Source organism: Cyprinodon tularosa, unplaced genomic scaffold (assembly GCF_016077235.1).
Source record: "Cyprinodon tularosa strain WSP-4 unplaced genomic scaffold, ASM1607723v1 ctg125, whole genome shotgun sequence".
NCBI classification, from domain to species: Eukaryota; Metazoa; Chordata; class Actinopteri; order Cyprinodontiformes; family Cyprinodontidae; genus Cyprinodon; species Cyprinodon tularosa.
Genome location: NW_024038059.1, coordinates 932240 through 944791, shown reverse-complemented (window position 1 = coordinate 944791; position 12552 = coordinate 932240). Strand labels below are relative to the sequence as shown.

Here is a 12552-nt window from a genome sequence, read left to right as displayed (position 1 = left end):
AAACGGAATTAATTAACCCAGCTTAGAAGTTACATGACAGCTAATGAAAATCTCGTCATCCTGCCCAGATAAAAGCCGCATCAAAAAAAACAAAAAAAAAAAAAAAACATGGAATGATGTGAAGAGGAAGCAGAATGAACTTTTCTCTCAGGAGCTCATCTACGACTCAGATTCAGGGTGTTGGATTAGTATTGATTCTTTTATTTTTTTCCATTTATCCTCTTAAAGGTATAGTGGAGGATTTATTTATTTTTTTCCGGGGGGGGATCATGTATATAATTGGTCCTCCTAATTGTCAATCATTCTGGTGATATGTTTACGTAAGGCTGTCCTACGTGCTCATCCACATTTTCACTTTCAGGAGTATGTCCTTGGTGAGCTACGGTTTCGGACAGTCATTGAAACTCACCTTTCTCACACTGTGTTTTTTAAAATGGCCAAGGGTCATAAAAGAAAAAGTGTCTACGAAGTGTATGAGAAGAAAAGAGAGGCCTCAAAAGAGGCAGATATATCCTGGAAAGCTTTATGCGGAGAGCTCTCCTCACAAAGCGTTATTTGATTTGCAGTTGCAGTGGTCTGCTGTCGCTACCTGACAGCGGCGACTAATAACAAAGATAGGGCAGGCAGCGCGCAGTGGAGCAGCACTTACGTGAATAACGGGGAGCAAAAAGCACTGGTCATCCGTCCGAACGGTAAGTTAACTAAGTTCGATATAAAGTCCATTATACAGTCCCTGCTCTATATACTGCAGTGATTGAGGGATTTAGGGGTTAGGGTGGAATTTTCGGGTACAGAAAGCTTGTACGAGCTATGAGAACAGCAACTTTTAAACAGAGCGTGAGCGAGGAGAGATGGGCTGCTGCATGGTCTCACATGCGTTTAATAGGCGTCCCCTCTCAGGAGCAGGTACAGGGTTGTGCATGTGCATTGCTTTTGAAAGTGGAGAGTGCGGGTCGTTTAAAATATGTGCGAAAATCCTCCAAAATAACTTTAATCAGATTAAGTTTCTGTCCTTACAGCGTTTTGAAGGGTCTGAATGTGTCTTTACTTACTAAAGGTCAGAGTATATTTATTGCAAAAATATTATGGTATAAACAGTGATTGGATGACTCTTTGAGAGGCAAAGAGACAAAAGAGGAACCCTATGCATAAACACACCAGGTTCTTTCTGCATATATTCAGACTTCAATTTTTATCTTTTTTTACGTGGCCTGGACTCTGTGCAAAAAGACAACATAGTTTCATCAGACAAGTATTAATTTTCACAGTATTGCCAATAATAAATGGAATTTTTTTGTCAAGCCACACTGCAGGAATCTTGCCTTTAGGTACGCTTCAGGCTCAGACATTGCAGAACAAACCAGCAGAGGTGGACAGCTCCATAAGAGCTGCTAAAAATGAACATAATTACACGAGTCGACAGGAGACATGATAAAGCACCTTCTCACATAAATAGATGCCTATTTACAAGTCCAGTAGCCTTAAACTCATGCAACCTAAGGCATAAACATTTGCCTTTTGTTTGAATATTTTAATTACACATATTAATAAGATGTATTCTAACAGTCACTGTGTTTGGAGGAAGAAGAAGGATAAGTACAACCCCAAAAAGGCCATTCCAACAGTGAAGCATAAAAATGGAGACATAATTTTTTGTAGATCCTTATCTGCAAAAGGGTAAGGAGGACTGCAGCGGATTGAGGGGAAGATGAATGGGGCCATCGGGAGATCTTAGCCAACAACCTCCTTCCTTCAGTAAGGAATGTAAGACGGGTCATGGCTGGGTCTTCCATCAGGACAACGAACCAAAGCTCTCAACCAGGGCGACTAAAGCCCTGAACACAGCAAATCCTATTTTATATCCGATTCGACAAAAAAAATCGTGTTGGACGAGGTTATGGTGTCGAGCAAGCATAAAATTCAATGGGGCTGTTCAAAACCAACACATTGGTCTTCAAGGGGTCTTGCAAAGCTCCAACTGAGGGGTGGATGACCCGGGCCCGATGTATACACTAACTGAGGTTGAATGATTAAAAAACCAAAAAGAACACAGCTGAGATACCTGTAATATATTTGATTCCCATTCTTTTTCCAACTGAGGGTCATAATAATGTTTCTGAGAGCCACATAAAGAATCTATACATTAAGGATGAAGATGGGGATTATAACGAGAAGCTTTTCCATCCTCAAAGACTTACTGCTCATAATCAAACAGAATTCATGCAAAAAATGCTTTTCAACAATTTTAACTTGGATTTAGTTGCTGGATCTCCTCTTTATTAATTTAAAAGGTTTTGAATATTTTTTTAAGTACAATTTAGAGTTGCATTAATACAAATAAGATAAAATGTTTTGTTGTTGAATGAAACCAATTTAAAATATCGTCTTCAAGGAGTATCAGTAATCTTTGGCCTTACTGCACTGGTACAGTAGCTACATAAATCGCACATAATGGAACAGGTTAAGCTTTAGCTTCCTCAGCTCTTACCAAATTATTAAAATATGCGGGGAAAAAATATATAAAACTCAGCTTCAGTTATTTTTTATGGCTAGGGCATCAGCCTCCAGTTATAGATACATTTAAAGCCTAAGGTCTGTGCTGCCTGCAAACACGCATGCAACAAAAATCCCTTTGAGAGATACTTTCTTTTCTCTATTTAAAATTCCCAAATTTGCGCTCAGAAAACACATTCAATATTCACCCTGAACAGTGCTTTGAGATGCTCACCTCATTTTTGTCATGTAAAACAGTCCATTCATGAGTTTCATTCATGGATTTAACATTTGCTGCTTTTTTAGGAAATCTGAGCACACAGATATGTTCTGTTTGAGAGCAAGCAGTAAATATTTTTTTCATAAACGTCAGCTAAAACTTTAATTACAACAAGATTTGAAATGATCATTAAAGTAAGATGCAACTATCTATTTTCCGAAGGAAGAAAGAGATTAAAAAACAAACTCAAGGCAACACCTACAGTACATTGCAGAAGGACCTATTTTACTACAAATTAATGTGAACATCTGAGCAAAGCAGTGGTCTGCAACCTGCAGCTCTAGAGCAACAGATGGATCTGCTCCCATAATGGCTATTTTAAACTCAGGCCAAAACTAATGCAGAACCCACAAACGTTTTTAAATGTAGTCATAAAAACAGCCATAGAATTTAGTAGCTTTTTGGTTTATTTTAATTAAATATTTGTATCGACTTTCCACAACAGAATAATAAAAAAATACCAGTTTAATTTATTTGCTATTACAGTAGGTTGAAATCTGGTGGGGGATTTTAAACATTATTTTTCACAAAAAAACCCTGATAGGATAAAACACATCTATTTCATTTAGCAAAAGTCTTATGTTTTTCTTTATTTTAAAAGCTAAAAACAGAAATAAATTATCTTTATTTTAATGCTTTAATGAAAGTTAAACTTTAATTACAAGATCATGTAAAATTTGCTAAGGGCAAACTCAGCTCTATGTATTGTAAATGTTGCATCTTTAGGGCTAAACAGAATATGCCGTTTCTTCTAATGTAGGTGTATTCATTACTAAGGCATTCATTAAACTTTGTGAGATTTCTTCAACAAGTTCAAAATGTAGTTATTTGCCCCAAACAGCAGTCTGATTTAGTAATAAATCAGACAAAATTAGGACTCACAACATTTTTTTTTAAATAGAATATAAAATCCATTTATTATCTCACAATGGGAATATTCTAGTGTTTACAGCAGCAAAAAAATTATAGAAAATAAAAATGGTCACACAAATATACAAGAATAACAGAATAGTGAATAGTTAAAAGATAATAAAATATTGCATTGTAATGTGTTTTAACAATATATAAAAAACTGCACCTGGAGAATAAATGACCAATATACAGCTATGGACATTTTTACAGTAATGGAAATGTGAAATTTTCCATTTTCAAATAGCCATTAGCATTTTTCTGCCTTAAAGATCCAAGCAATCTTGATATAAACTGGGAGTAAATTCAAGTCTGGCAAACAAATGCTTGTTGCTCTACTAAAAGAGCCACAATTAACCAAAATTAAGGCCTTAGAGTTCAACTTTAACTCAATCAACTGTAACTGGTGGCAGCCCTTTAACAAGGCGAATGAGTGAAACACAAAGATTTTATTTCCCTTAAGAGATCAATAAAAGTCTAATTCAATTTTGTACTCCAGCCTCACCCTACACACGTACGTCTTTGCTCTTTAAATTCTCCAAACTGCAGTATTTATACCATTTCCTTCTTCCATCCATCCGTTAAATCAATAGGCATACTGCAGATGCGTCTAGTTCTGATTATAGCATGCATATCCTTCATAGATTTGTCATGATCTTCAGGTTTGGTGGAAGGTGCATGTTGTAATTTATTGTTAGATGGAGTCCATAAAGCATTACCCTATATCAGAACGTGACATGTGGGAATTTATCACAGGCACACACACGTTTACCTCCAAACACGAACAACCCTCACACTCTGCTGAAAAGGCATTCTATAAAAACAAGGAAGGGTGCAGTGCTAGTCAGACAAAGTAGCTATTAAGTGAGGCAATTTCAACTTGAGTGAGGTTCTGGTAGGGTTTATTTATTTATTTTTTTTTTTACATTAAAGACAAAGCAGCGGGGCTGTCAACCAATAAGCTACAGATACATATTTATGAACTATTAATTGTAATTGTAGATAATTATTTTTCTTTACAACTATAAGATCAGAATTTTTTTTTCCAACATTTATGACATTTCTTTAATATATCAAGGTGTCTGCAACTGGATGACGCATTTATAGAGCAAAAATATTAGAACTGATCAGTTTCTTTTACAAATAATAAACCAAAATAACACAAAAACTTCAAAACTGTCAGTGTACAAGCTTCCTACCATGACAGCTGGTCAATTGGGCAATTCAACAATAATTACAAAGTAAAAGTAGAGAAGCAGAAAATAAAGGATTATAAGACGGTAGACTGTAGCGGATTGGTGTGTGTGTGTACCTGTCTTGCCCTCAGAGTGAGGACCACCTTTCCAATTTCACCATCAAATTAAGGACCAGTTGTGGCAAAAGGAGGAAATTATGCCGTCCTCACATGCTACTTTTCTAATGGTTAGGTTTAGAGCTAAGGTGTCAATTGGTTAGGGTAAGGGTGAGGTATGCATTGGTAATGTGCAGGTTTAGGGTTAGTTTTAGGGTTAGGGCCTAGAGGGGTTAAAAATGACTGAAAATCAATGGAAGTCAATGGGAGTCAACACATGGTCTTCACTACAGAACGAGTATGTGTGTGGGTGTGTGTGTGTGTATACCTGCTTTCTGTAAAGAGGAACTCGAGGTGAGTCATGTAGACCTCCCACAGAGGGACGCTGTAACGCTTTGCTAGGGATAAAGCGATCCTGTACACATCGTCATCCAGTGTCCTAATCACAAACAAGAGCAATTATTGGATTTTATCCAGTTGAAGTGGATAGGTCAATAACATCTACTTTATTTCTTATGTGTTGCAGTAATTCCTTTAACTAAATCAAGCATACATCTTTGGACAAAGTACACGTCACAGCAGAGTAAAACTGGGAAAATCCCTCTATAGCAACAGACTTCCATCTTGGAAATTCATAAAAAAAGGAAAGGGGTTATTAAAATTTCACTGAAGTCACCAGCTTACTCTGTGAGGCCGAGGATGGTCTTTTTCTTGTACTCTAAGTCAGAGCTGAAGCGTTGCACATCAACTCCACGGCCAAGGCCCTGCAACACCTGAGCCTGAGTGAAGTCTGTCAAACGCTCATTGTACACATTCAGCTGGCTGATTAACTTCTGCAGCTCCTCAGGCCAGGCTGAATATGAGGAGACATGCTGCGTGACCAGTCGAATCAGCTCCTTTGGATCGGCCTGAGCAAAAAAGGAAAGGATTAAATTTTTTCTGGATAAAACGTGACAGAAGTTTCCCCTGTATGGACACTGAGAAACTTATTAAAGAAAGTGTTGAAGTTTATTCCTATGTGTATATTTTTTCAAAACTGCATAACCTAAAACATTTAACAAAATAGAAAAAAGAAAGTATTTCACAATTATGCAGTTACAATATAAGAATGATCTTTAAAGTTCCTATTTAAGATCTTTATTGTATTTTTACTCATTCTTTTCTGCCCTTGGCAAAGACCTTGGAAGAGCAGCATATTTACTAAGTGATGAAGGTTGAGAAAAAGAGCAGAAAAGTAATGTTTTCGAGGTTACAAGGTATCTACAGCAGCAATTGATCCAAAAATCTAAAAAATGTTCTGAAAATGAGAATTAAAGCACATAATATTCTCTCTACCTGTCCAAGCTGTCCAGCTATTACCCCAAACTTGATACCCTCAAAGATAATAAAACTTTGTTTATCTTTGGGTCTCTTCTTAGCATAAGTACATCTGTTTTGTGACTTACATCAACTAAAATATTATTTACACCAGAAACTCTCAATTTCAATAACATTTGATGGATAAAGGATCCACTGTTGAGGATAAGGTGGACTAAAAAAAGAGCAAAATGATGAGAAAAGAAGCTTTTCTCCATCAATAGGGGTAAGGAAGCAACATGCGAATCAAAGGTTGATAACTCATGCTTCCTAATGTCTGCTAAAGTGTTTTTCTGACCAGTTTGAAGCAAAGGTCTGGAGCTGTTGAATATTACGGGTGTTCAAACTGCTTATTTAGTGCTTTAATGACCAAAAACTACATCAAATATCAGGTAGTGGTTACAAATTTTGGGGAGAAATCAGTGTGTCTGCTGCACCTACAACAGTCATTATGTCCGGTGGCATTTCCATGGCCGTCTCATTTTTCTCCTCTTCATCTCCCTCTTTGCAGATCTTATAATAAAAGTATTAACACCTACTACTTGGTGTTATTCACGGCTGGACTGATTTCTCTGTTGGGTGTTTCTGAGATGGCACCAAATGATTAAGTCTGGTATATTTCTTTGTGCAGTTCGAAATGAGTTGCTGTAAAGATTTTATTATATCAAACAAGCACAGTGTGACATATGTTGAAGTTTAGCTCACCTTTTGGAAATCTTACAAAGCCTGCTCGGCTTCAGTGGATATAAAACTCATTCAAAAAGGATCAAAAATCAAAATACAAAACTGATTATTCAACAAATGTGCAATTAGAACCTCTTTAACAAATGCAAAAAAAATGCTAATCTGGTAATTTTTTTGTGTACAGTATTTGAAAATTTATTAAGTAGGATTTTAGCGTGTATGCCTAGTTATCTTTACATCTTTATCATTCACCGGTGCTTGCTTTTCAATCAAAATCCCGTATTAAGGAGGAGCAGAACATCATTACAGTCACGTTTGACAAAATTAACACTGACATTAAAAACTGACTTTAAGCAACACCACACATGGAGCCTGGAACACCCCATACTGTGAAGTTTTCTGGAGGTCTCAGCAAAACAAACTAATGAGGTTATTAAAACAAATACTGGCGATTTTCAGAAACTGGGGGAAACATGTAGGAATAGATGTACTTCTCTATAACATTGCTTGTGGAGACAGTTGTTCTTGCACAAGTTCAATCAAGTGAGCTAATTTGGAGTCTTTTCCTACATGTCAGGATATTATGGTGAGATGTACAATCATTTCTATGGAGATTCAGGCCTGTGGGGATATTACATATTAGACAGGTTTAAATTGACAGTGTAATACAGCAGGAGGGCTAGGTGAATACTATTCCTTTCTTCACCTCCATTCTAATTAAATGAGCTCCCAAATTTCAGTCGTTGGCATCTTATACCATGCTGCCCGGCAGGAGGAGATGGTTTATTTGTTGATCTTATTTGCATAAGGTAATTATAGCTGCTGGAAATGTGCAGCTGTGTGTCTGTGTACTTCCTGTTTCACACATTTAGTGTGTGTGTTTGAATATAAGCTTAGTGGCAAACTTGGTGGCAGAGTTGCAGTTCAAAAGGAGGACAGGAAAGGTTGTGAGAAGCAGAGTTACAAAGAAAAGAATCATAAAAGGGAAGTCAGTTCAGATAAGAAGTCAGGAGGAGGAAAAGTCAGAAGATGAGAGGGGGAGGAGCAGTCCAGGAGGAAGGGTAAGGACATGTGCAACAGGAGTGTAAAGATAAGGCTTTTTCAGTGGTGGGAACATATGAGACAGACCTATTAGAAGAAGGCTGCTTGTCTGTACTTTGGTTTAAAGTCCAAAGGAGAACTGGAGGATTTTTACAGTTGTTTAATTGAAAAACAGTATTTTGCAATTAAAAGAAATAAAAAGAAGCTAATACAAATGATAAATGTGGATATTAGAAAGCGGCTTAGACTGGATAAACCCTCATATGACAGGGACTAATATATATCTGGAATGGAAGATTATTGGGAAATTATAAGGAGATTATTAGTTGTATTTTAATGCTAAGAGTTTTCAATCTGTATTTCATGTTGTCTATCTCTTTTAGATGTCAGTTTACAAAACATAATTGAAGAGCTTTATACTTATTTGCGTAATGAATGACACGGTACAGGAGTCAAATTTATTCATTACACAGGGTACAATATAAACTGTTTTTTAAAAGTAGCCAGGGATCAGCAACTAATAGGCAGCAGCCTATTTTAAGTTTGTACATTTTTTCCAGACATAGTGTTTGTGATTGTGGGGGTATGATTGGTGTGGCAAGCATTCACAGCAACCCAAGAACATTGTCTAATCTAAATAGTGCCACAAAACATTGTGATAAGAATTTAAGGCCATATTGACCGGTAATAAATATATATATACACACACACACACAGCTATTACCGATGTTTATATTTTTATCTTTTTAATTTTATTTTTATCTTTATTATCTTATGTCGTTGGTTGTGTGTGTATATATATATATATATATATATATATATATATATATATATATATATATATATATATATATATATATATATATATATATATTTATAAAACTGTAACTGGAGCGTGTAACAAAAGTAATTTCCCTCTGGGATTATTAAATTATTTCTGATTCTGAATATTAGTAATAGCATAAATATACCATTAGAAGTAAATATTTTTAGTTACCGATTATATTAAACATTCTGAGTGTAGCATATTAAGACAAAGTTTAATGCCTGCATAAAAGCATAAAGAAATTGTACACAAATAAACTCTCCATTAGATTTTATCTGAGATATTATTTTATTATAACAGGCACCTAGTGATAAGGTACAAGTGGTCTGTTAGAAATAGTACGCTGTGAGTTCTCCTACAATTATAGAAAATGACAAAAAAGAGAAAAAACAGGAGAAGAAAGTCTGTCAAAACAGTGATGGACGGAGGGATGTTTGAAGTAGGTGACTGAAAAAAAGACTTTCATGATGAAATACCAAAATGCCTTTCTTTCTCTCTTCTCTGCCATTCACCCATTGCTCTGTTTGTGATCTGGATTACACTCGCTGCTCTCCTGAACACTATTTTCTGCGGCATTTCTAAAAAAATTCCTTATCCCCTCTCCCTCATTACCACAGAATCCCTAAAATCCCCCTTTCTTTACACTACATCCCTTTTCCCCTTCAAGTTACCTTCAAAGAAAAAAAAAAACAATAAAAGATTCTTTGCTTTTTTCCCTTTTTCCTCAACGTTTTTAAACAGATACGATTTAAAAATACCTTAAAGACTCAGATGTAAACCTTATGGAGCAGCATGCCAATACTGCTTGCAGGAATTTAATTAGCATAAGATCGGGTGTGATGTTGAATTGCTGTGATGCCAGCAGGATCCAACTCCCCTTTAGCTATTGCTAATGCCACAGGCTCTTTTCTTTGTGTTATTCTACTTGTGAAGGTGCTTAACAATTAATACATGTAAAAATAAAACCTTGTTTTCGGAACATTTGTATCTGCAGCTACATTTTCAACTTTGCTGATTATATTTCATTAAAGCAAAAAAAGCAGGGAATAGGTTGGCCTTATCAGTTTCAATTTTTTTAAGTAATGCTTAAAGATTATGAAACTAAAATAATGCAAGTGTGGTTAAAATACAAAACACAGTTTCAAAATAGGTATTTTTATAAAGTAGAAGCAAAAAAGAGAAAAAATTGGAGGGAATATAGCAGGGAACAGCGGCATCAAAAACAATCATTGAGAAAGGATTCATCACGGTTAGGACCTTTACTCAGTACTGGCAAGAAAAAATACTTTAGAGTAATGTTTGTTTGGATAAATTTTTAACTTAATTTCATCATCCTTTGAAAACCTGCTTTTTATTACTTTGGTAAATGCCTTTTTTATCACTGTGTATAACATTTTTTTAGCAACTCTTTGTGCTCTGTGGGTCAACAACGTTAGGACCTTGAAATAGTGACTGATGATGTGATTAAGCTTTAGAAAAGAGTCTACTAAAGAACAACAACAACAAAAACTAAACAGGAGGCAGCAAATCCAACAGGTAAAAGATGCAGCACATATAACTGGCATCACATGAAAAGCAAATCAAAGCAAAGCAAGAATCTAAAAAAACTAGAGATATAAAAGTAGGGCATGAAGGTTGGAAAGGTAGGGCCTTAAAGGTAGTGATTAGCAGTGATGCATCAAACCAAGAAAATATAAATGATCTAGTTCCTTTTTTGTTTGTTGGTTTAGGATGCTTTCTGTTTGCTCATGGGCTTTTTCTCCTGGTTTCCTACAGCGATAAAATACTAGCATATTTGGTAATCTGGCATAGCAGTGTTTGCCTAGATTGTCTGAAATCACAGTAGCCGTTTATTAGAAAGGTTTATTTTTTATCTCAGTCTAGACAAGACCAAATAAAACCATTTTTGCATTTAACGGGTTACATGAAAAGCTAAAGGAATTATCATATATAACTTTACAGTGCTCACAAAAGACCTGATGAAAGGTTCCACATAAGACTGCTGATTTTTTATTTGTCCCTCCATATGATGACAGATCACCTAAATCACATTAACTGTTCATATCAGAAGAAAACATCTGACACTCATATTAGTTTTCAGTCTAACCAACTACAGTCCAACTATTCTATTATGGTTTATAAGGCAATCTGTGCTCATTGTTGAAAATATCATACAAACTAACCTATTTTCAGCACAGTTGTATCACATAGATCTTGACACAGGATTAATTTACAACTCCAAGAAGTAGTAGCTAACAACTATAAAAGTTTGCATTTGTACCACATTCCTGTGTTAATAGGTATTTCCTCCTGGACTTCTATCATTACACTGGATTTTATAACACCTTTTCATAGTTATATGTTATTATATTATAATTACTGAAACAAGTTATTTACAAATATTTAAATTAGAATTGTAATGAAGATGAGCATAGGGGTGTCAGTGACAATCATTTTGATATAACTAAATAATATAATTACCTAAATTAAAACACTACAGTATGCCGACTAATAGGTAATAGTGATATTGATCAACACTCGCTAAATCTATACTTAGAAGTCAGAAACACATGTAGAACAGAGATCACACCAAGTGCCTAACATTAATACACTATATTGCCAAAAGTATTTGCTCACCTGCCTTGACTCACATATGAGCTTAAGTGACATCCCGTTCCTAATCCATAGGGTTCAATATGACGTCGGTCCACCCTTTGCAGCTAGAACAGCTTCAACTCTTCTGGGAAGGCTGTCCACAAGGTTTAGGAGTGTGTTTATGGGAATTTTTGACCATTCTTCCAGAAGCGCATTTGTGAGGTCGCACACTGATGTTGGACGAGAAGGCCTGGCTCTCAGTCTCCGCTCTAATTCATCCCAAAGGTGTTCTATCGGGTTGAGGTCAGGACTCTGTGCAGGCCAGTCAAGTTCATCCACACCAGACTCTGTCATCCATGTCTTTATGGACCTTGCTTTGTGCACTGGTGCACAGTCATGTTGGAAGAGGAAGGGGCCAGCTCCAAACTGTTCCCACAAAGTTGGGAGCATGGAATTGTCCAAAATGTCTTGGTATGCTGAAGCATTCAGAGTTCCTTTCACTGGAACTAAGGGGCCAAGCCCAGCTCCTGAAAAACAACCTCACACCATAATCCCCCCTCCACCAAACTTTACACTTGGCACAATGCAGTCAGACAAGTACCGTTCTCCTGGCAACCGCCAAACCCAGACCCGTCCATCAGATTGCCAGATGGAGAAGCGCGATTCGTCACTCCAGAGAACGCGTCTCCACTGCTCTAGAGTCCAGTGGCGGCGTGCTTTACACCACCGCATCCGACGCTTTGCATTGCACTTGGTGATGTATGGCTTGGATGCAGCTGCTCGACCATGGAAACCCATTCCATGAAGCTCTCTGCGCACTGTTCTTGAGCTAATCTGAAGGCCACATGAAGTTTGGAGGTCTGTAGTGATTGACTCTGCAGAAAGTTGGCGACCTCTTCGCACTATGCGCGTCAGCATCCGCTGACCCCGCTCCGTCAGTTTACGTGGCCTACCTCTTCGTGGCTGAGTTGCTGTCGTTCCCAAACACTTCCATTTTCTTATAATACAGCTGACAGTTGACTGTGGAATATTTAGGAGCGAGGAAATTTCACGACTGGATTTGTTGCACAGGTGGCA

General features: G+C 36.7%; 1 protein-coding gene across 1 annotated transcript in view; it reads right to left on the bottom strand.

Moving 5' to 3' along the window:
- nbas (NBAS subunit of NRZ tethering complex) overlaps positions 1-12552 on the bottom strand; it is a 241803-nt gene that overhangs the window by 97681 nt on the left and 131570 nt on the right. The window contains exons 42-43 of the mRNA XM_038276549.1: positions 5658-5881; positions 5302-5412 (exon numbers count right to left, since the gene is read on the bottom strand). Of these exons, the coding sequence (XP_038132477.1) occupies positions 5302-5412; positions 5658-5881 (335 nt within the window). The remainder of the gene's footprint in view (positions 1-5301; positions 5413-5657; positions 5882-12552) is intronic.